Source organism: Triturus cristatus, chromosome 4_1, assembly GCF_964204655.1.
Source record: "Triturus cristatus chromosome 4_1, aTriCri1.1, whole genome shotgun sequence".
Taxonomy (NCBI): domain Eukaryota; kingdom Metazoa; phylum Chordata; class Amphibia; order Caudata; family Salamandridae; genus Triturus; species Triturus cristatus.
The window spans coordinates 477562221-477586441 of NC_140585.1; the positions used below are offsets into that span (position 1 = coordinate 477562221).

Sequence of the window (24221 nt, forward strand, 5' to 3'; positions counted from 1 at the left end):
TCAGGATTTTCGGCATGTCTGATCTTCAGACCTGCTACCTTTTCTTGGTGAATTGAGGTTTTGTTTAGTTTTTCTGAACATATTGATCGTCTCTGGACTTCACGCTTTCTTCTTTGTGATCTGACCGTCCTCTTATTTCGGATGTCTGTGAAGATGTCTAAAAGGTATGAGAGGAACATGTATCAGTATCTTGATACCGGCCAGGTTTTTTCAAATTATCCCTATTCCTGAGGTTATACCTCCTGTCAGAGTGCTCCTTTTGAGGAGACCTACCCCGGGATTGAGAACTTTCTCTTTTGAATGTTGTTTTTTGTTTTCCCACTTCTTTTTAGAAGATGTAGGATTGTGTTTAACAGAGTCCTTTTCAGGGCCCTCAGACAGTTGTGGTTTAACTTGTTTCCAACCTAAACTGTCTCAGCCTAATTCTTCATAGGATTTTTCTTTTATTCTGAGTAGTTCATGTTGATGTTCTGGTACATCAAATTCCCTTAATTTCTGGCGGATTGCCACTGATGCTGCCTCCCCATTAATATTAGATAATATTTTAGTAATTTCATACCTAGATGTAACACCACATCCAAAGGGGGACGAGCGTTCTCGGTCCTTCTGCCACAACTTTGGAACCAGCTGCCCGTTACTCTCCGTAAAGAACTCGGTCTTCTTCCCTTTCGGAAACAGCTAAAAACTATCCTTTTTAGGAAAGCATTAGATACGGCCTAAGACCTTTCAGTCCTATGGAGACAATCCCACCTTTGACTGTGTTTTACTTCTTCCAAAGCGCTAAGAGATCTGTCGGTGTACATGCGCTATACAAGAGCAAATTAACATAACATAACATAACAGATTCAGAGCAGGCACTGCCCGACTTCATTTTGAATTTATTTCAGGACATCAGGTATTACCACAATGGACGGAATCCCATGTGTTTTAGTATAGATGGCAGCAAAGAATGTGCCCCAAGTGGTGCAGTCTTCCAGATGTGGTGTGATCTCCATTGGTAAACAGATTGTTAGGATTCTGTGTTTCTCATAAGGGCTAGTATTAGGAAATACTGCTTCGATTTGAGTAATTTTTCGAGCTATCTAGAATGGAATTTGTTCATGTTTTGTGGGCATTTTACCCATGACTGCGTGTAACGTGTGTGGAGTAATTTGTAGTGTATTCTCCTGATGAGGCGTTTGATTTGGAATGGTTATTGGTGGTTGGACCGTTAAAGTCCGCATGACATAGTGTACTAACTGTCTGTAAATTTTTATCAACTCTTTGAGTTAAGTGAGTAATTAATCGTCTAACATTGTTTCAATGTCAGGATGAGGTGTGTAGCCAGCTAAAATCGGCCATGTTGCTCCTGGTCTACTTTGTGGCCTGAGCCTGGTAATGTGATTGTAATGTTTTAGGGCGCCTTTAAACCAGAGCTGATGCTCCTGGTATGTGAGTGGAATTTCAACATCCTCGAAGGGAATGTATTCCTCAGTTGGTTCATCTTCTTTGAAGAAGTGAAACATTTTTGTTACTGGATTTGATTCTGGGAATACTATCCATGAATGGAATACCAATACCTCTGTCTGAAAAGATTCATGTGCCTCTATCACAAAAACTGCTCTACCACCTCTTGATGTCAGGCCATTATGTATTAAGAGCTGTTACGACTTGGTCAGCCGCAGCCTCTGTATCAGACATTTTGTTCAATGAAAAAATGTAGAACAAGCTTCAAGGAAACAAAGATAAGGTGCACAATATTTGGAACACTGTATCCTTCAACGTTGAACAAACCAAACAGCTAATACATAGGATTCTCATCCTACTCAGCTATGGCGGATATTATCCCTACCCACTCCAGACGTCATATGGAGTATTATGAGTAGGGGTCTCTAAGAAAAGCATGACTGAGTTACTTCAGTATCTAGCGTTAAATTAGTGCCTTACCAAACCGTTGGGCACAATGTAGTGTAGTTCCTATTTCCCTTATAGGCTCTGCGCATTGGAATAATATAAACTATAGTTTTTACATAGTATGAAGGCCAGTATGCTCCTTTCGAGTACATTAAACTTAATTACTTGTGTGTGCCAGCTAACTCAGAGGTCACTAGAAACTTCTCAAATGAACAAGAAGGGGTTAGTTTGTGACAACCGCATGAACATGACAACTTTGTTTCCCTTAGAATCGGAACGCGTCTCAGAATCGTGGAAACAATAGATAACAGTTTCCCTCAGTCAATCGTGCATGCTTAGTTTCTCCAGAGTTACACAGAAATAGATAGACGGGTGTTTCAATAAAAGGGTTTATTGAACAGTCTTGTTTCTCGTATAAGAGATATTGCAATCGTTAGACAGTAAGCAAGATATAATATGCACAGCGTAAGCAGTAAGAAGAAAGAAGAAATAATACTGCACTAGCATTGTCTTTTTAGCTATGACATATATTCATATATACGAAACAACCAACACGTATAGACGTGTAAAATGAAGAGCACTCCAGCAAAAATCCAGGGACAATGTTTTTTCAAAGCATGAATGCTTTATTTGGCAAGTTCCCCCCCGTGCTTCCCCCGAAACGCTGACAGACGCGTTTCGCCGAAAAAAAAAAAAAAAAAAAAAAAAAATATTCATATATACATGCATAAATAACAAAGGTGTAGTACGAGGTAAGAAGTAGGTGCTGTTTTCTATAGCATGGTATATACTAAGTTTAGTATGCCGAGAGTCCCTCTAGGTTCTAGTCGGCTCCATACCTTAGAATGAGAAAGGTGGGAACTCTTTCTGGTTCTCAGACTCTAACACTCTGCAAAGGGAGTCAGAACACTGGAAGCTGGATTCTCTGCGAGCAGGGATGACAGCGTCTAGTCAGTGCATCAGGCCGGGATGTGGTCTCTTCCGAACTTGCCATGGCGAACCGTGCAGTCAAGTCGTGCTGAGTCGTGCCGTGGTTTGCCATGGTAAGGGAAGGTATATTTATACCTGGCAGGTGCTTAGGAATGCTAGCATTGACATAAAGTCGGGCAGAGGAAGACTTCATAGATGAACCTATAAGGAATAGTAGTTAATGCATAATAGATGAGTTCTTGGAGAAATCAATAATCCAAGCTAGGGAAAGTTCGTTTGGCTTAAGGGTCAGGTTTCTAAGAACTCGTTGTGACATGGGATGGATGGATGTAGGTGACCATGCCTGTATTTAGTTAGCATGGCTAATGCCTAAATAAGGACTGGGATCCTATTACTAATTAAGGGCAATGCGAATTGTGCCTATATAAGGACATGATTCAGGGAAACCTATATACGGGTATCTAAATCGAAACACAACAATAGAAGCTGTGCAGAGGATGTTGAAAAGAACCCAAGCATTATCTAAAGCCAATCGACCCTTAACGAAACCAGATTGTCGGCCCTGTTAGATCTGGTTGAATAAGGTTAATACGTAAAGCCAAAATCTTTGCAAAACTTTTGTAATCAGTATTGACTAATGAGATAGGATGGTAATTTTTGCAATGTGTGGTATCCTTTTTATCTTTGGGAATCAAACATAGCATCTTTAAAAGAGTCACACGAAACTCCTGCAGTGCCAAAAAAGTTGTATAGAAGTAAAAGGTTGGGGAGAAGAAGTTAAGAAAAATGGCTATAAAATTCAATGGTGAAGCCGTCGGGGCCAGGAGCTTTCCCTCTACGTAGGACAGAGACTGCATGAGAGATCTCTGAGAGAGAAATATAAGCCTCTAAGGGATCAAAATCAATATGGTGAGCAGGAGGAGAGGTAATAGATTGAAAATATTTAATCAAATCCAATTTTAAGGGGTGGGTTTCTGGAAAATATGAAGTGGTATAAAAAGTAACAAAAATCATGTAAAATATCTTTATCTTTAAAAGAGTATCCCCTGCACTATTCCATGGGGATTACATTTTGGTTCTATCTTTCCTTATCTTTAAATAATTTGCAAGTAGTTTCACCATTTTACTTTAACCACCATAATAGCGTGCATTGCTTTTCAACAAGAAATTGGAAGCAGCATTTGTATTTAATCTTTAAAAATTAATTGTTTTAAAGAAATCTCATTCTTAGAATTATAGTAGGCATGCTCTAGATTGTTAATATCAGTTAGTAATTGGTCAGATTGAGTGCGCATCAGTTTCTTCTTTTGTGAAACAAAATGTATTATAAATCCTCTGGCCGCTGACTTGAAGAAATCCCAAGCCATTCCAAAAGAAAAATCTGAGGCAAAAGATTCAAACTGAGAGGTGAATGCAGTATCCAAAAGAAGTGCGTTAGTAAAACGTTCTCAACCTGCATGTGGTGCCTGATCGGAAATGAGTATAGATCCTATGTCAGCATGTATAATATGTTGGACCTAGGATTTACTAAGAAAAAGATAAGCTATCCGTGATTGTGAATGGTGTGAATTTGAATAAAAAGTGTATCCTGGAGGTCTGGGTGACGTAATCTCCAATTGTCAACTAGCGATTTACGCTGAATGGCGAAACTGAACTGTGAATACATTTTAGTATGAATATATTTAACTTGGGAATTTCTACCTAATACAGAATCATGGATTTGATTGTAATCACCACCAAATATAATATAATCATCGTCACACATTGTTAATTTATCAGATATTTTTGTCCAAAAAATATTATTAACCAAAACTGGGCCATAAACATTCAAAATTGTTAAAGGTATATTATCAACCATCCACCGACCTTCAGAATCAAACTCCTGGGAAACAAGAGAAATTTGAATTTTCTTATGACAAAGGACATGTTCACCATTTTTTTCCCCTTAGCAAGCAAAGCAAATAGATCACCCACCCAGCATCTTTTCAACTTGGCGACCTCTGTCTCTGAAAGATGAGTTTATTGTAATAAGACAGCATCTGTATTGAGTCTGGCTAAGTGAGATAATACTCTCTGCCATGTAATAGGGTTACCTAACCCTTTATTATTCCACAAGGTGACCTGGAATTAGATATTATATTAATAGTGTGAACATTTGCTATGTTTACAGTATTAGATTTATTAAGAAAAAGAATAACGTAGTGAGAAGACTAGAATAATTGCTTATAGAAAGATGAAAGGAAAGAAGGTATAAAACGGTAACCAGTGGAAAAGGCAGGAAAAAGAAGTAAAAAGAATAGGAGAATAAGATGAAACATCAGCAGTAAAATAGTGAAACAAGAAACAAATGATGACTGAAAAACACCTACAGAAACGAGAGGGATGGTGGCAACACCAAAAGACGGCAGCGACAACATCTGAACTCCAAAGAACGGCAGGGCAGTCTTGACGTACCTAGAGATAGCACACAAAGTAGACTTTTATGGGGACAAAATGTGAAGACAAACAACTTGCGTTAACTGTGTTTAAAGAAAAAGCAAAACCAGATTAAATAATATGAAAAAGAGAAAAACTAAAATTTACATCAAAAGGCAAGAAAAAACAATACACAATCCTTATTCAAAATCAAAGAGCAAGAAAAATAAAGAGATATCTGGTAATTTTTGAAGTGTCCATATCTTCTCCTCCGTGCAGTTGACAAAATCTCTTAAGTGCAGTAGGCTTTTCATAAATTGTTATTTTTACCTTGAACAAGCAAGGATGGATTAGACCAAAACAGTCATTCATAGCTCCTAACTGAAGGTACATATTTGAAAATTGTTTCAGACGGTCTGCAGAGACTTTAGCAACATCCTGAGAGAAAAACAGCCTGTGACCACCCAAATGATTTGTTTTTTTGACTTGTGTTTTTTGACTTGACAGCAGACAGTATTCATTTATTTATTTTTAAAGTTTTTATATAGCGCAAAAAAGATCCCGAGGGATATCAGAGCACTTTACAATATGATGGGAGGAAGGACAAAATGCAATATCCATATCAAGTAGGAGGGAGAAGAAAAAAAAAACAGGCATGGTCGCATATTACAGTACAGTTGCACCCAGGAGGGTAATGCAATAAACAGGTGTAGGCGGGCAGCAAGGGGGAGTCACAGTATGCAGTAAGGGGGGAGCCGAATCAGATGGAAGTACAATGGTAATAGGAGTAATGTCAATGGGCACGTGAGTCTATCCCTTTTAGGGTAAGAATTTGTTCATTAGGAATCTTTTGGCTTCCACTTTGAATGCCATCGATGAGGAGATTCTGCGTACTTCTGGTGTAAGAGAGTTCCATATCTTAGGGGCAGCTCCGGAGAAGGCTTGGTGACAACTTCTCTTTTTGTTAAGGATGAGTGGTTTCAGGAGGATGGTAGAGGTGCTTCTTGAGGCTCTTACACCACAGGATAGTTTAAGTTTTTGCGCAAGGTACGTAGGAGTGTTGAAGTGGAGGGCTTTGTGCGTAAGAACCGCAATCTTCAAGTGAATTCTTGCTTCGTAGGGCAGGCATTTGAGGGATTTTAGGACTGGGGATATATGTTCTTTTCGTTTGGTATCTGTAACCAGTCTAGCCACAGCGTTCAGTGAAGCCCTTAATGGAGCCAGGGTGTATTTGGGAAGGCCACAGAGGGTAGCACTGCTGTAGTCTAGCCTCGTCAAGACAAACGCTTGGACCACCTGCTTGAAATCATTTGGAGGAAGGAAAGGTTTGATATTTCTAAGTGACCTCATCAAGTGGTTTGTTAATGTTAATGTTGTGGGGGATTTATAGAGCGCACGGCCACTCCGAGGAGTGTCCCGGCGCTGAAAGACCCCCTTGGAAAAGAGATAGTGTACGTTCTGAGCCTCAAAGACCACCGTTACTGCTGGAACAGTCAGGTCTTAAGCTGGCATCTAAAATTGAAAAGCTCCTGTTCCTGTCTGAAATCAAGAGGGAGAGTATTCCCTAACTTTCCCGCAACCACCTGGAAGGAGCTACCCCCCCTTCCTAGTCCGAAAAAATCTAGGTACCAGTAACAGGTGTTGAGTTGAAGACCTCAAAGTCCTGGCCGGAATGTAAGGAATGATTCTTTTCCTAATACACTGGGCCCCACTGTTATGTAAAGCCTTAAAGGCCAGCACAAGGGACTTAAAAATAATCATGTTCTTCACTTGAAGCCAGTGCAAAGCTTCTAAATGAGTCGTCATATGGGTCCTAGGTCCTACCAGAGAAATAGCACTGGCGGCCGCATGTTTGACAACCTGCAGACGACCCAGTAAATAGTTTGGAATTCCTAGGTATAAAGCATTAGCATAGTCCAACCTAGACATAATCAAGGCTTGGACCAACGTCTTCCTGTGGTACAAGGGAAGCATTGGTAGAAGGTTTCTCAACATTCTTAGCAGTCCAAAACACATACCAGCCACGGATTGCACTTGTGACTTCATAGAAAGATCAGATTCAAGCATGACTCCCACATTTTTAGGTCTCGCCTGGCGAACGCAGCGCGAAGCGCTGTCGCCAGCGAGATCTATTGTTGCTGACTTGCCTCGGAAGTGGGACAGGAGATGGGCACGCGCAGGCTCTTGGCGGATTTGAGTTGGTGTACGTGCTTACAGCCACGCGGCGTGCACATCTCCTGTCCCCCTTCCCTCGCAAGTCAGCATGCAGTTTCACTTTCGTGAACATTCACTCGTTAAAAACGCAGCATTTGGGCATCCGCAGGGCTTTTGGCGCTTGCATGTAACGTGTACAGCTGGTGCTTGGTGCCGTGTTAATTAGGCTCGAGGCAGTAGTTTCTTTGTGAACGCGCTCATAAAGACTCGGGCCCCTCTCAATTCATGAACTATGGCTATGGCGCAGCGGTAAAAATACAAGAACCACACCAGAGAGGTACGATGGACCTGCGCCACCTGTACCTTGGTACCCACATGCTGCGGTAATTACCTAGCCCTCGAACTCCAGTGCTCGCGCCCCTTGCGCCATTTCAATGTGTACATATTAACAGGTTCGAGCCTTATGCGCGCTCCGTCATACTACATGCCGCGCTACATCCGCTAATAGCGAACGGGAGGGTTGGTGCTCAGGGCGCCCTATACTGCCTTCTTCATTCAAGCGTAAACAAGCGGGCCCATTCCTTTTTAGCGCTGGGAGCTAGGCGATTTGCCCAGAATCACCGGATGTTTGAGGGTCGGTGCCGAGACTCGAACTGGATTCCCCAGCTTCAAAGTCCCATGCTCTAGCCATTATGTTGTGTTGCTCTACACAACACGTGTAGTGTGCCTTGCACCCCTAGGCCGTCGCGCTATCACCCCCCCTAGGGACAGGATAAAGGATCTGTGATCCCGGCTGTCAGGAAACCCGGTCTGGCTGAAGGGGGAAGCGAGGAGAGAACTCGCGGGCAGTCTTGCCCGAGTGTAATCCAAAGCGGGCCAGCCACCCCCATCGCTGGCTACCCTGGGGCAGTCCCCGGGCAGCTAAACATATCGGCATGAGCCCCCGGTCCTAGTGCCTGGTAGGCAAACCACTAATGCAAGCGCAATTCAAAGCAACAACGAATATTTCGCAGTCGCTGGGCCGGCATGTACTCCCGGGAAGACCCGCTGGTCATCTTGTACTCCGACTCGGCCTGCTCTCACCTGCTGAACTCCTGCAGCGCCTGCTTCGCCGAGTTCTACGCCCCCTGCGCCAACAAACACACACGCACCAGCCGCCCTCAGCCAGTGCATGCGTATCCCTCAACGCGCGCATGGCGTGCTTTCGCTTTCCCTCCCTCCGGCGTTTCAGCCCACGCTCAGGTTCTCCCGCCCGTTGAGGCCCCCTCTCTTCCTCCCTCGCAGCTCTCTCCCCTCCTCTCCCTGCCTCCTCTTCGACCCTCTTTTGTCTTACTCCCTGCCCTTTGAGTCACCTTCCTCCCCCCTTTGACTACCTAGTGCCTCTTCCCAGCGCAGCCACGCACTGCACGGTGACCCTCGGCAGAGAGCAGCCCTCGCACGGCCACGAGGATGGAGAACACACTGCTGCTCAAGATGCTCCTGCTGGCGATCCTTACCGGTCAGCTGAGGCTGCGCAGGAAGGTGGGTGCCCCCGGCAGACACCCTCCCCACCCCCTCCTGGCATGTGAGAGTGATCGGCCGGACACCCCCTGCTGGCATGTGTGAGTGTGAACGAGCCTGGCACACCCCTGCTGGCATGTGTGAGTGAGTGTGAACGAGCCTGGCACACCCCTGCTGGCATGTGTGAGTGAGTGAGTGTGAACGTGCCTGGCACCCCCCTGCTGGCATGTGTGAGTGAGTTGGAACGAGCCTGACACCCCCCCTGCTGGCATGTGTGAGTGAGTGTGGACAAGCCTGACACCCCCTGCTGGCATGTGCACGTGATCGGCCTGACACCCCGTGCTGGCATGTGTGCGTGAGTGTGAAGGAGCCTGACCCCACCCTGCTGGCGATCCTTACCGGCCAGCTGCGGCTGCGCAGGAAGGTGGGTGCCCCCGGCCTGACAGCCTCTCCTCCCCCTGCTGGCATGTGTTTTGTGATGGTATTGTGTATCTTTATTTTCAGCGTGGTCCGCTTTCAGTGCGGTCCGCCTTGGTCACGCTTGTCTTTTCATATTATCAGAGCTGGTTGTAAATTGCATTAACTGTTCTCTTGACTCTTCGTAAATGAGGTGCCATGGCGGCGGTACCTGCCCATTGATCGCTAACCTTGCACCCTGGCATGGCAATTCGCAGCATGACCGGACTGAGAAATCATAAGGGGGTGTCCCGCCCAAACAGCCCATCTGAAGCTACGTACCTGCATTTACATTTAGTAAAAACATAATTTTCGGTCGATTTTACCATTGCCAGCACCTCTAAATGGGCCAAGTCCATAATGTAATCTTTTTGGCCGCCTTTGTGTGTGAATTCCCTTCTAGCTGAGTGTGCGGGTTTGTGTATTTCTTTAAAAGTGCATGGGCATGGATGTCTGTGCCACTCTATCTAAGTCAATCTGGGTGTGCGTGCGTAAGGCTTTTATGATTAAGATCTAAGAATCCGCCTCGGGCACCACACAACCCCTTTGTTAACGCCTTTCACAGCGCAGCAGTAAATGGAACAAAAATTTCTTGGAAACCTACACGCGTCCCCGGGCGATTCAGGCTGGGTCAGTACTGCCAGCATTCAGCTTTTTGTTTTGTTTCTTTAATTGAATTTAAATATATTAATCAGCAGTTGAATTAAAAAGACATCCTGTGCATTTGAAGGCCGCAATCACTGGAGGAACGCCTGGCCCACCTTTCAACGCAACCACGGCACAAGTTTTCACGTTTTACAAATTATTTATGATGAATTATTTTGTTATTATGCAACAATACTGTATCCTGCCGTCGAGATGGAGAGAGTAACTGAAACATTTTGCGAATGTTCGACCTGGCACCCCGTCACCCTGAGGTTAAGCAATTGTTTGGCATTGGAGTCTGGAGCTTGTTGCTTTCTATTGAGAGTGATTTTTGTGTTCATCGTTATTTTTGTGTAGCTGTCTGTTGGCAATAGGCCTCGCATTACTAAAAATTAGAGCTATTGGTGTTGCATTATTATTTGCAACACCAAAAGCTCAAACTTTTACTAATGCGAGACCTATTGCATTGCAAATGCTTGTTGACTGTAGTGACTGGGCTAGCAGGTGGCAATTGATTCTGAGGCCACCAATTCCGCCATTCATCCCCAGGAGTGTGACCGAAGAAGATTATTTCGGTTTTGGAGTTGCAGGCGAGTTGGTTTTGTCTGAACCAGTCAAACACTTGTGTCAGACATAAGTGGATTAAGTTTTCATTAAAAGACTCTTCCCTCTCACACTTAAACAGCAACTGGGAGTCGTCCGCATAGGTGATAACATGGGCTCCATATTGTTCAGTGAGGGGTGCCAACGGTGCCATATAGATATTAAATAACTTTGGGCTCAGCACTGAGCCCTGAGGCACTCCAACATTCATTATAGGGACATCCGCCGAAAAAGGGGGGGTCCACAAAGATTGCTGACGGCCTTCCAGGAAGGAAGAGAACCACCTGAAAACCGTGCCTCCGATACCACATTCACTAAGTCTCTGTTGGAGCCGTCCATGAGGCACGGTATCGAAAGCCGCCGAGAGGTCCAGCAGTATCAAGACGCCTTACCTCCTCTATCAAGGCTGGCTTTGATAATTTCAGTGACTTCCAATAAAGCTTTTTTCGGTGCTATAATTAGTTCTAAAGCCGGATTGACTGGGATGAAAGACCTTAGTGGTCTCACAAAAATCGGTGATGACCACATTCACGTACTTCTCCAAAGCCTTGGCGAAGAAAGGAAGTAATGTTATGGGCCTATAGTTGCTTACCACAGCAGGATCCACTGAAGGTTTCTTCAGGAGGGGAATAATCTTACCCTGTTTCCACCTCGCTGGGACCCTACCTTCTAACAGGGACAAATTCAGCGCTTGGTTCACAGCTGGGTTCAAGACCTCAGCTACAGATGACATTATTTTCGCTGGACAAGAATCGGATGGCGACCCAGACTTGAATGCCTTCATGATGGCAAGCGAGGTCTCTAGGGACATAGCGGGGAAATCCAAAAGCATATTTTCCCTAAAAAATCCTTCAGGATCTAACACAGCATCCTGGCTCATACAAATAGGTTTAGCAAAATGAACTTAATTTTATCGAAGAAGAATTTTGCGACCTGATTTGTCCATTCAAGGGTGGGAGTAAAAGGGCTCTGAGTAACATTAGAAGAGGAAAAATCTTTCACAATTTTAAACAATTCTCGGCTTTTATTTCTGGCTAAATCAATTTTGGTGGCCAGAAAGCTTTTTTTCTCCTCCCGGACTTTGGCATAGTGAGCTTTCAGTGCTTCCTTATATATATTTCTTCTTATAGGATCAAAATCCTTTCTCCATAAACGTTCCAGACATTTACACGTCCTTTTGCTAGTTCATAAAGCCTCCGTATACCAGGACGCAGAAGTTTTACCCTGCATGGAAATACACATCTTGGCTGGGGCAAGAAGAGATGCCCAATTATGGAGCCAATTTTCTAGAGCGTGAATCATGCTCCTTTGCATACATTGCTGATATGATTTTTCATGTTCAGGTGCTTGTCCATGGTGATTCAGAGAGACTTGGCTGAGTCTATGATGAGAGGAGTGCAGTTGAAAGCAGTGAGGTGAGTCAGCCAGAGGTCTAGCTTGGGGATGTGGTTCGAAGGGGAGATGAGTAGGAATTCCATTTTGGAAATGTTGAGCAGGAGATGGTTCTCCATTAACCAGTTTTGAGTAAACATTAGGGTAGTATTGAGTGAGATGATGTTTTCCGGGGATGAGATTTTCAGATATAGTTGTGTGTCGTCCGCATACATGTGGAAGAGAATGTCCATGGAATTTAGAGAGTTTGCAAGAGGTTCCAAGAAAAGGCTGAAGAGGATAGGAGATAAAGCGGACCCTTGGGGGACCCAGATGAGTACAGGAGAGGGATGGGAGAGACAGTGGTTTGCCTTGACTCTTTGTGTTCTGTGATGTAGGAAGGATGAAAATCATTGTAACACCTGATCAGAAAAACCCATTCTGTTTGGCAGGATGGATAGGAGGTTGTCATGATTAACCGTGTTGAATGCGAAGGAAAGGTCAAGGAGGATCAGGAGGCAGGATTTGTTTTTGTCGAGCTTTTTTAAAATGTCATCTATAACGTGAGTGAGAGCCGATTCGGTGCTCGGCCCCTTCCTAAAGCTGGATTGATGCTGCTCTAGGAGTTGGTAATTCTCTATGTGAGCACAAAGTTGGGATTGCACACATTTCTCTAGGAGTTTCGCTATGGTGGGGATGTTGGAAATGGGGCGGAAGTTATTGAGATCAGATTTGTCAGCGTTATTTTTTTTTAGTATAGGTGTTACCTGAGCTGCTTTTAGGCAGTCTGGGATCGTTCCTTGTGATAGGGAAGCATTTACAATCCTTGTCCAGGTGGGGATGAGTGCATTCTTGATTTCTTTGAAGATGGGGGGGGGCAACGGGTCGCTGAAGTGGTTTGAAGGGTTGATATTCTGAAGAATCTTGATGATGTCATTTTCACTAAATGGGGTAAAGGTGCCCCATGATGCATTCTTCTTGGAGTTCGTGGAGGTCGATTTATGCTTTTCAGAGGAGCCAATGGGTGAGGCAGCACTGGAAGAAGCTAATAGAGCCTTTTTCGAGACGAGGTCAATGGAGATGAGTCTTGATTTCTCAGTGAAGAAAGCAGCAAGTTCATCACAAGAGGGTGGGTTGCCACCAGGATCAGAGTGGTTAGGACCAACAACTGATTGTTTTTTGACCAATTCGAAAAGTTTCTTGGGGCGGTTTGCCGCTTGATCCAGTTGGTGTCTGAAGTAGGCCACCTTAGCACTCTTGATTTGTTTGTTGTAGAGGCTCCTGGTATCTCTAAGGAGTTTAAGTTGGTCCAAGTAGGGATTGGCTCGCCAGCAATGTTCAACTGCCCTAAGATTGCTGCGTTCCGTGTTTAAGTTTTCGTTATACCAAGGTTTGGATATTTTTGTTGAAGCATTTTTTGTTGGAGTGGAGCAATATTATCCAGGATGTTGGAGGTGGTCGAATTGTAGGCGTTGGTGAGTGATTGCACCTCAACCATGAAAAATTGGGAGGAGAGGGCAGATTTACCGTGGGCAGCTAGTTCGTCAGAGTTTATTGCTCTTAGATCCCTTTTCCATATGTTTGATTTCAATGGTTGTGCCTTACTCATCAACACTTCCCTGTTAATATAAAAGAGGCTGCTGTGGTGGTCGGACCAGTCACACAGGGTAATGGAGGCTATGGTGATAGTCTGCCCCTTAGAGATGATGAGGTCTAAGGTTTCTACTTTAATATGAGTTGGTTGTTCACAGTGCTGAGTCTGTTCTTGATCATTTAAGAAAGATATATTACAAGATACAGCGGGGTCGTTGGGGTTAGACTAATGAAGGTTGAAATCACCAAGGAAGATTTGGGACACTGCTGAGTCGACATTGTTAGATGATTTCCATTAGCTGCTCAATGAAAGGGAGATTGTCACCCGGGGGGTGGTAAAAGGTGTGAAGTTTGCAAACCGGTAGGTTCATACTTGATATGCTGAGACAGGTTTTCACAGGAGGAGGGTATCGGGGAATCTAAGTGAGAAATCGAGAGTGTGTTCCTGTGAATACAGGCTAGGCCACCACCCAACTTCAGAGCTCTGTCTAGCCTAATTATGTCATGAGTAGGCGGTACTAGGAGGTCTAAGGTGGGAGTTGAAGCTGGATTTTGTGTTGGATGAGGTCGAGGGTATCAGAGGCGTGTTTACTGGCGGATCTACAATTAAGTAGTACACATTTAAATTGAGGTGGATTGGGGGAAGGAGTCTGGGTGACATATACAAGGGTGAGGTTGTGAGTATTGCTGCATCTAAGATTGCGAGGACGTTCTCTGTTCGGGTTAGAGAGGATGAAAATTATTTGTCTCAGGGGTAGATGTTAGATTTGGACAAAGCAGAGCTAGAGTTGTGAGAGTCATGTAGATCAATGGTCGCAGGGTGGGACTCAGATCCTCTGTGGCTGGCGGGGGCATTTGGGTATTTAAATGGATTTCGGGGTGGAGGGAGCTAAAGACTGATCCATGTGATCAATCTCCCCGGTGGACGCTCTAGGCCAATTCGAAGAGGTGAGAAGAGCGCTGATCATGGGGAAAAGATCATTTGAGAGGACTTTCAGTTCATGTAGCTCAGAGGTGAGAAGGTGTAACTGTAGAGATATATCATCAAGGCATGCAGCCAGGTCTGAGTGTTGGGCGAGGGGAGGAAGGAGTGGTGGCAAAGCGAGCGGCGACGGGGGGCCTCGGTGTAAGCCTGTTGGGGCCTGTGGGGGGATGGATGCTCAGACTCTAGTCTAGTATGTGGCAAAGTTATAGGGATGGGGGAAGGGGACATCATCTGTTAAAGGGGAAGACTATAGGACTAGTTGCAGCCTCTCAGCTTGAAAGTCATCCTGTATCGGACTGAGAGTCGGTGAGGAGATTGAGCCCATAGAACTGTCAACCAGCTGAGAGGGTGTTCTAGTGAGTTAACATGATCCAACTGGTGAAAAGGTGGCTATGGGATCAGTAAGAGGAGGTGTGGGGTTTAGGGAGCGTGGGGTACTCACATCTGTTAAGGGGAGAGTACTGGTTAAGCCCAGCGGAGAAGTGGTGGTTGAATTGGGGTCAGTGGCGTTACCATAAACCGCTTTTCTGAGAGTTGGGTAAATATTAGCCATCTTAGCTAGGTTGATGTTAGTGGCTTGGATTAGGATGATACCATTATTGTAGATGCTGATAGTGGTGGTGGCTTTGAGAGTGGATGAGGGAGACGTTGTTATTTTGAGGCCATGTGCGGTTTTCTTAGATCTAGTTATTCGAAGCATGGAGTAGAGCACAGTTTGCGAGCAAGCCCGTTTTCTAGTATAGAAGATGAGGTCATTAACCAGAGAACCTTTGTTGGTGCAGAAGTAGTGGTCTAACATTAGGGTTTCTGGCCTAGCTTTGAATATGCGATGTTTGTATTTCTTTGCCGCGTTCTTGGAAAGGTCAGTTGGGTAATTAAGGATGAAGGCGTTGGAACCATTGGGGTTGGGACTTATCTCCATTGTGAAGAATAATCCTAGTGGGGATGGGAGCCCAGAAGAGGAGAATCAGGGGGTGGGAGAACACGACATCACTCCTGGGTCTCTCAGTGGAAGGGTGAGGGGGAGTAATGGGAGCACATTGTGGGATGCAGAAGTCTTGCTGTGCAGTGTCAGTGACTAGGGCCCAAAATTCACTACAGTCATGGCATCCCTTAACTCGTCTTGGCTCTAAAAACTACAGCACTTGTAGCAAGTCAGTATACTGCAAGAAAAACAGACTGACTGATCGCGGCTTCGCAGAAACTATAGGACCCAGTCTGTGTGCTCTTTGTATATTAAGAGAAACAGTTGTAGAAATAGAAAGGAGTTTTGGTAGAAAAGTTTTAAAATAATTAGTCGGATCGGATCACTCCACATTTTCTGGAAGGCCATAGATGCGCAAATTATTTGTGCGATTTTGATTTTTAAGGTCCTCAGTGTGTTTTTAAGAATAGATATTTCCAACTCCAGATGTGAAATATGCAAAGAGTTTTGCTGATGTCTTTCAGTTTTTCTCTTTACTATCAAAACTTTTGACTCCAAAGAAGGCCATTTGTCATCCAACTGCTGCAACATTTTAGCAGTCTCCTCCATAAATGGTCTTGATGCGTGAATTTCCTCACATATAACCTCCATAGATACTGATGCCAGTTTTACTGGTGAAAGAGGATCTTTTTTGATCCTTTGTTTGATCTCTCTGGCAATTTAATACATGAGGAGAATTTAGGTATGGTACCTGAATGAGATTCAGATCCAGAGATACCGTCATCCATGTCATTATGGTTGGAGTTAGAGTCCTACAATAAAAGATTGAAAGATTGAACATTTAAGGTTCCATATTTTCCCCCCAAATAGGAAAACAAATAGTAGTCGACTAAGGAACCGTTCCAAGAGCCAAAAACACTGAAGAAACGCTGCTCAGAAAGAAGAAAATATAGAGCATGTATGCCAGAGCCACAGCATATAAGTAATGAGTTTATGTTATAAAAAAGACAGTTTATACTGTGGCACCTATTTTATTAACCTTGGAAAAATAATTTGGTTGCAAACGTGTGAACATGGTGTCAAACAGAGATCCGTGCAGCCGATGAATTATTCTTCCTAGTGGCATGACTACACTGTGTCTCATGAACACTCCAAGAACTGCTTTTATCTATTGTTTCTGCAAATGCTTGGCCTTTCTTTTCCTCTCTTTTTATGAGCCATAGCTTTCCATTTTTCTGAGCTACTCCCTGATTAGCATCAAAAAGCAAATGTAAAGGTTTTGGGGCAGTCCAGTGCTCTCTGGGAACCTGGCATGCACTCTTTTACGAATGTAACTTCAAGCTAGTTGAGAAGATAGCATTGAGAACAAAGTTAAAAAACATGGCCCTCTTGTGCAGATTTTCAAAGGAATTCAAGTAAAAGACAATCACTGTGATACAAATGTCACTAGGGCTCCCAGAGATTTCCACAGTTTATCTGTATTATTTCTGGGATTGACCTGTTCTTTATTGGAAAGCATCCGTGACATTAAAGATAATGTCATGATGACAACATTTGAAAACGGGGTTACCTTTATTTCAGCTGTCATAAAAATAAGAAGTTCTGTCTATTGCAAGGTGTATATTGGCTTTTTACGTGTTTTAAAATGTTACATTCCCTGTACAGAATAACAGTTTTAGACATGGCTCTGTCTTCTTGCTATTGCCCTCTATTGCACCACAAATTGTTCTAAACTTTAATCCAAAAAATCTTTCTACATCTTTGTAGACCGTTTGTATAATGTGTGGGTGTATGCCTGTGTTTTTGTTCATGCTGTGGTACTTGATTACTTTAGTAAACTTAGATATACGTTTTATTTCTTCTTTTTAAAGAGATGCTCATATTTCACTTCCAACGCTTTTCCATTGAAAGTTTCTTTCATCAATGCTGATCCACTGGGTACAGACATCAATGTCATTTTTAAGGTATGAAAAATATATTTTAACTACCAGACACTTAATTGTATGTGAAGAATATTGGATGTTCTTTTCAGCTGCATTTCTCGAAGACAGAGAACAAATCGTGCATTTATTCCTTCCTCCCACCAAAGCAACACAGAACACCCAGGCAAACCAATAAAGACACATCAATCAGGATGAAAAGACAGTGTAGGGATCTATAAATCCTGAAGGAACATTCTTTCAGGGATTTCAAGTCTGAAGCGCTTTAATGAGCTTGTAACTGAGCTATCAAAGCTGCAGAAGAAATTATTCAAGCTGGTATGTTTTATGTGATTCTCACGCAGAGGAAAATAAAGCAAATGTAAGTGAAGGAGCATTAGAAACGTTAGTATTTGAATTGGTGGTTTTGTCAAAGGAATTCCCTATTATACTAGTTTTATGTATGCGTTTTCCCAGAAAAGTGATTATGTTGATTGAATTTCTAAAGTGCATTTCCACCATTTGTATGGTGCTGATGCCTTTTGAGTATCTGGGAGCTATATACATACCATACATTCATACCTTTAAGGTGGCAGATGCTTAGACAACTATATGACTATGGCGTTGTGTCCATTATCATGCCAAGACTTTTATTTGATGTGTACTGTTGTTGCTCATAATGCTTTGCTGGGGTAGGAGAGGAAAGGAACATTAGGTAAATAGCATAGTGTATCTTCATTTACATTGAATTTATGGAATAGTCAGTTACTTTTTTAAGCATACAGCTATATCCATAGAGGGCTGTCCTATTTTGAAAAAGATGTATGAATTTTAAATGTTTAAAAGCAATATGGTTCTTGTATCTGTATTTGCTTCTGGATGCTCTGATGGGTGGTTAAACCTATTTAATATTCTACACAAATATCAATTGTGTGAAGAGTTACCCATCAGGAAATTGCCATTTTACTGAGATTCAGTTAAATCCTATTTTGGTTTACAGAGTTAGCTTGGAACCCGCACAAATACATGTTTATTATGGTTGTAGTCAAATTACAATTATGCCGTAAATGCTGTAAATGCGTTCGCTATTGTTTGCACTATACAGCTAACACAACACAGAGAATTTTTAAGTGGGAGAAGTATTTGCTGCCCGTATGCCAGACTATTTCAACACATCTACCCATTTTGTTCAAAACAGCCGTTGTTGCTGGCCTTTGATTAAGGCAAATCATTAAATACGGCAGGAAGGTATAGCCTCCCATGTCAAATAAAAGCAATTGTACATAATATTATTTGAAAACTCAAAATAATTGCTTATTTGTAAAATAACATTTTCGTTCATTTTATCTTGATTATTTATGCATCTCTGCATAATGTGTAAATGTACTTCAGAACACCTCAGTGGTAGCGGTCAAATTATCTAATTTAAAATTATTCCTATTTTAATTGTTCTGCAGTTTGTAACTTACATCCTGAATTGTAGTTCCACTGCCCTCCCTCAAGATCATGATTTTTTGCCGCCAACTGTTTTCCTAACCTGGTTCCCTAAGTGCCAGTGTAGTTTAATTGGATTCATTAATAAACTATTTCCATATCATCTGTTTGTAACACAGGTGTATTTTTGCACATAATATTACAGTGTTAAATGCTTTAGTTACCTAGGCACATGAAGGTTTGAAATCTATTAGCCACCTGGTCCATCTGACTTTCAAATTAATGGTGCCATAGCTACTGAAAGTTTGGTGTAGAAATAATAATGTAACTGTCTCCAATGTCTATGTCATGGGTAAACAAATTTGCATGCCCAGGGGTGAGAAACAACAGAAAGGAAAAGTGCCTCAACTACTGGCAAAAGTCACGTTGCTGCTTTGGGAGTAGAGGATTGGTTAACACCCTCTACTGACCCATCGCGCACCTGGGCAGAAAGATCAGAGTAAGGTTTACTTTCCTCTTCCACTCCTTCATCTGATACTACAAGCATGTTGACTTCAGACTTCTCAAAGCGGGGTTTGAGGTGGTTTATGTGGAGCACCTTAATGGGTTCCTAGGATTTTGAGATTCACCAGGTAGGTGACCCTCCCTTCTGCACCTTCACCTCATATGGTCCTGTCCAGAAGTCCTGGAGATCACTGGGCTCCGCAACCCACACCTTTTGTCCAGGTTTAAACTCTACCAGAGTGGCCTTCTGGTCATACCAGAGCTTCATGACTTTTTGACTGCCCTCAAAATTCTCTTTAGCATTTTTCTAGAAGGGGTGCATCTGATTGCAGAGTGCCAGTGTGTAGCTGACCACATCCTGAGGGGGTTTCCTCTGAGTTTGCTCCCACCCCTCTCTCAGAAGGCTGAGCATTGCCCTACCAGGATATGCATATAGAAGCTTAAATCGTCTGACTCTAACCCCTTTTTGTGGCACCTCCCTGTACCCAAACAGAAGGTATGCCAGGAGGACGTCCCACTTATGCCCCATGGGCTCAGGTAGGCCCATTATTATGCCTTTAAAGGATCTTGTTGAATCTCTCCACAAACCCGTTGGTTTGTGGTTATAGAGTGTAGAGAACTTATAGGTTACTCCACACTCATCCAGATGGACTTCATGCATGCTAACATTAAGTTAGTGCCTCTGCCAGAAACTATATCTTTGGGAAACCCTATATGAGTGCAATCACAGACTTCAGAGGGATGACATCTGGGTAGCGGGTGGCATGGTCCACAAAGACGAGGATAATCCTGTTGACTAAAGCTGTCTTGGGGTCCAAGGGACCTAAAATGTCAATGAGCACCCTCTCAAATTAAGTGCCAATGACAGGAATGGGGTATGGGAAGCCTTGGAATTTTTACCTTACTTCCCATTGGCCTGGCAGTTGGGGCTGGACCTATACAATGCATCTGAGGCCCTCTCCCTCTGCGGCCAATAGAAGTGAATGGCAAACCTGGCGAAGGTCTTGTCTTCCCCCAGATGTTCTGCCAGGTGGGGGGGTATCATGAGCCAACACTAGTAGGAAGGCCCTATAACACTCTGGGTCCACCAACACATGGGCTGCCCCAGGTCCAGGAACCTTAGGCTCACTGTAAAGGAGGCAATTCTCCCAATAAAAAAGGTGATCGCTGGAGGTACTACCTGCTGCCCTAGGTCCTCAACTTACCCCCTCAGCCCACTACAGTGGGGCACTCTCTTTCCACTTTGCAGAATTCCTCCCTAGTGAGCCCACCATCAACTTGCCATCTAACAAGCTCAGGCAGGTCACCCAGGGAGGAAATGCCCTCCCCAGTAAGCTCAGGAACATCTTCCTCAAGTGCCCCGTCAACCTGAACCATAGGAACCTCAGGGGCAAGTTTCCCACGCCCGTTGTTCTTAATCAATCAATCAATCAAAGACATTTATAAAGCGCACTACATACCCGTAGGGTCTCAAGGCGCTGGGGGTAGGGGGGTGCCGCTACTGCTCGAACAGCCAGGTCTTCAGCTTCTTCCTGAAGGAGAGGTGGTCTTGGGTCAGGCGCAGGTCGGTCGGGAGGGAGTTCCAGGTCTTGGCGGCCAGGTAGGAGAAGGACCTTCCTCCTGTCATCGCTCTTCGGATGCGGGGGACGGCGGCGAGGGCGTGGTTGGCTGATCGGAGGTGGCGTTTGGGAGCGTAGAAGTTGATTCAGCTGTTGAGGTAGCTCGGTCCTTGGTCGTGTAGGGCTTTGTGTGCGTGGGTGAGGAGGCGGAAGGTGATTCTTTTGTTGACGGGGAGCCAGTGTAGGTCTCTCAGATGTCCGGAGATGTGGCTGGTTCGTGGGATGTCGAGGATGAGTCTGGCTGAGGAGTTCTGGATCCGCTGGAGTCTCTTCTGGAGCTTGGCGGTGGTACCGGCGTAGAGGGCGTTGCCGTAGTCCAGTCGGTTAGTGACGAGGGCCTGGGTGACGGTCTTCCTGGTCTCGGTGGGGATCCACCAGAAGATCTTCCGTAGCATGCGTAGGATGTTGAAGCACGCCGAGGAGACGTTGTTGACTTGCCTGGTCATGGAGAGGGAGGAGTCCAGGATGAAGCCCAGGTTGCGTGCATGGTCTGTCGGTTTGGGTGCGGTGCCCAGGGCGGGAGGCCACCAGGAGTTGTCCCAGGCGGAGGGTGAAGAGCCCAGGATGAGGACCTCCGTCTTGTCTGAGTTCAGTTTCAGGCGGCTGGTCGTCATCCACTCGGCTACCTCTTTCATCCCTTCGTGCAGGTTGGCTCTGGCGGTGGCGGTGTCGTTGGTCAGGGAGAGGATCAGCTGGGTGTCGTCGGCGTAGGAGATTATGCTGAGGTTGTGTTGGCGTGCGATGGCCGCGAGGGGGCTCATGTAGACGTTGAAGAGGGTGGGGCTCAGCGAGGATCCTTGAGGGACGCCGTAGATGACTTCGGTGGCCTCTGACTTGTACGGTGGTAGGCGGACTCTCTGTGTTCTTCCATCGAGGAAGGAGATGATCCATTCCAGAGCCTTGTCCTGGATTCCGACGTTGCTGAGGCGCTGTACTAGGGTGCGGTGGCAGACAGTGTCGAATGCCGCGGAGAGGTCTAGGAGGATGAGGGCCGCTGTTTCTCCGTTGTCCATCAGGGCTCGGATGTCATCGGTGGCGGCGATGAGGGCGGTCTCGGTGCTGTGGTTGGCTCGGAAGCCAGACTGTGAGGGGTCGAGGGATCCATTCGTCTCGAGGAAGGCGGCCAGCTGCTTGTTGACGGTCTTCTCAATGACTTTGGCTGGAAACGGGAGAAGCGAGATGGGGCGGTAATTCTTGAGTTCGGTGGGGTCCGCTGTGGGTTTCTTGAGTAGAGCGCTGAGTTCGGCGTGCTTCCAGCTCTCAGGGAAGGTGGCGGTGTCGAAGGATGTGTTGATGATGTCTCGCAGGTGGGGTGCGATGACAGCGTCGGCCTTGTTGAAGACGTGGTGAGGGCAGGGGTCGGTCGGCGATCCGGAGTGGATGGAGTTCATCGTGCGGATGGTGTCTTCGGTGCTGATCGGGGTCCAGGCATGGAGGGTGGTGGTGGGGGGTGGTTGTTCGGTCGTGGTGTGCGTTGGTTGGTTGTTGAAGCTGTTGCGTATGTCCGTGATCTTGTTGTGGAAGTATGAGGCGAGGGAGTTGCAGAGGTCTTGCGATGGGGTGATGTCGTTGTTTCCTGCGCTGGGGTTGGATAGCTCTTTCACGATGTTGAAGAGTTCCTTGCAGTTGTGTGCGTTGTTGTCCAGCCGGTCTTTGAATGCAGTTTTCTTGGCGGCGCAGATCAGCTGGTGGTGCTTCCGGGTGGCAAGCTTGAAGGTGGTCCTGTTGTCCGGTGTAGGTTCCCTTCTCCAGACTTTCTCGAGGGCTCGGCAGTTCTTCTTGGAGCTCTTGAGTTCGTCGGTGAACCATGGGGCTTTCTTGCTGCCGGGTCTGCTGGGCGGGGTCCTCAGCGGGACGAGCTCGTCCGCGCAGTTGCTGATCCACTTCGTGAGGTTGTCGGCGGCCTGGCTGGGGTTCGCTGAGCTGGCAGGAGGGTGCTGGCTCAGGGAGGTGGCGAGCTGGTCGGCTGTGATCTTGTTCCAGCTTCTGCGAGCAGCCTGTTGCTGGTGGTGGTGGGTCGTCGTTCTTTTGAAGGTGAAGTGGACGCAGCTGTGGTCCGTCCATTGAAGCTCTGTGGCGTGGCTGAAGTCGATGTCTGTGCTGGATGAGAAGACTGCGTCGAGTGTGTGTCCGGCGAGGTGGGTGGGGGTGGACACCAGCTGCTTGAGTCCAAGATTGGCGAGGTTGTCGATCAGGGTGCTGGTGTTGCGGTCGTTGATGTTCTCCAGGTGGAAGTTGAGGTCCCCCAGGAGGATGTAGTCAGCGGAGGGGAGGGCATGCGGGCTGACGAAGTCGGCGATGTCCTCGCTGAATTGGGTGCGTGGTCCCGGGGGTCGGTAGATCAGGGTGCCTCTGAGGGTGGTCTTCGGGTCGGTGTGGATCTGGAAATGCAGGTGTTCGGCGGTGGTCAGGGTGTTGTCGGTGCTGGTCGTGAGACGGATGGTGTTCCTGTGGATGATGGCAATGCCTCCTCCCATCTGGTTGGCGGTGCGATCCCTCCGGGTGATCTTGTAGCCCTCTGGGATGGCGATGGCGATGTCGGGAGCTGAAGAGGCGTTCATCCAGGTCTCCATGAGGAAGGCAACGTCAGGGGCTGTGGCGTCTAGGAGGTTCCAGAGTTCGATGGCGTGTCTGTGGACGGAGCGGGTGTTGAGCAGGATGCACTTGAGGTGGGTGCTGCTGGTGTTCGACTTGGCGGGTGCTGGTGCGAGGCAGGTCCGGATGCAGGTGAACTTGCAGGCGAGGCAGGTGAAGGGTCCGTGGGTGCGTTGTGGTGTGGCTTGGTGGCAACCTGGGGATCGGCCGGAGTTGAGAGCGATGAGGGTGGCGGCGGTGTACGTCCGGCGGGTGGGCTGGGGTCCTCGAGGGCCAGGGGTCCTTGCACTGGGCGCGGTCCAGGCGCGGACGGGCGTAGACGGGCTTGCCTTTGGCGCGCCTTCGGCGCACAATCGGCGCGCCCGCTGCGCGTGACCGCTGCGCGTTCGCACGGTCGCCATATATGGCGAAGTGCGCGGGGGGGCGGAGCAGCTGGGATGCGGGAGCGGGGAGGGTACAGAAGGGAAAAAGGGGCGGGGTTAGCGGCGGTGGCGGGAAGCGGGGAGGGAGTACGAAGGGCGGCTAGACAACAGGGCAAACAGGAAGGAAAACGCAACCACAATTACAAATTACAGAACAGGCACTAAGAAAAGACAAAAACACCAACAAGACCTAACCAACAGGCGAGCACGGACCACGCCGCTCGAAGGAGGGGGCGTGGTCACGCGGCGGCAGCGAGG

At 46.0% G+C, this 24221-nt stretch overlaps 1 protein-coding gene across 11 annotated transcripts in view; it reads left to right on the forward strand.

Moving 5' to 3' along the window:
• PIK3C2G (phosphatidylinositol-4-phosphate 3-kinase catalytic subunit type 2 gamma) overlaps window positions 1–24221 on the forward strand; it is a 2048585-nt gene that overhangs the window by 1488664 nt on the left and 535700 nt on the right. For 8 of the 11 annotated variants that reach the window (XM_085652678.1, XM_085652677.1, XM_085652676.1 and 5 more), the window contains one exon: window positions 17342–17434. The exons of the other annotated variants lie outside the window; for them this stretch is intronic. In XM_085652678.1, the coding sequence (XP_085508804.1) occupies window positions 17342–17434 (93 nt within the window). The remainder of the gene's footprint in view (window positions 1–17341; window positions 17435–24221) is intronic. 11 annotated transcript variants of the gene reach the window in all.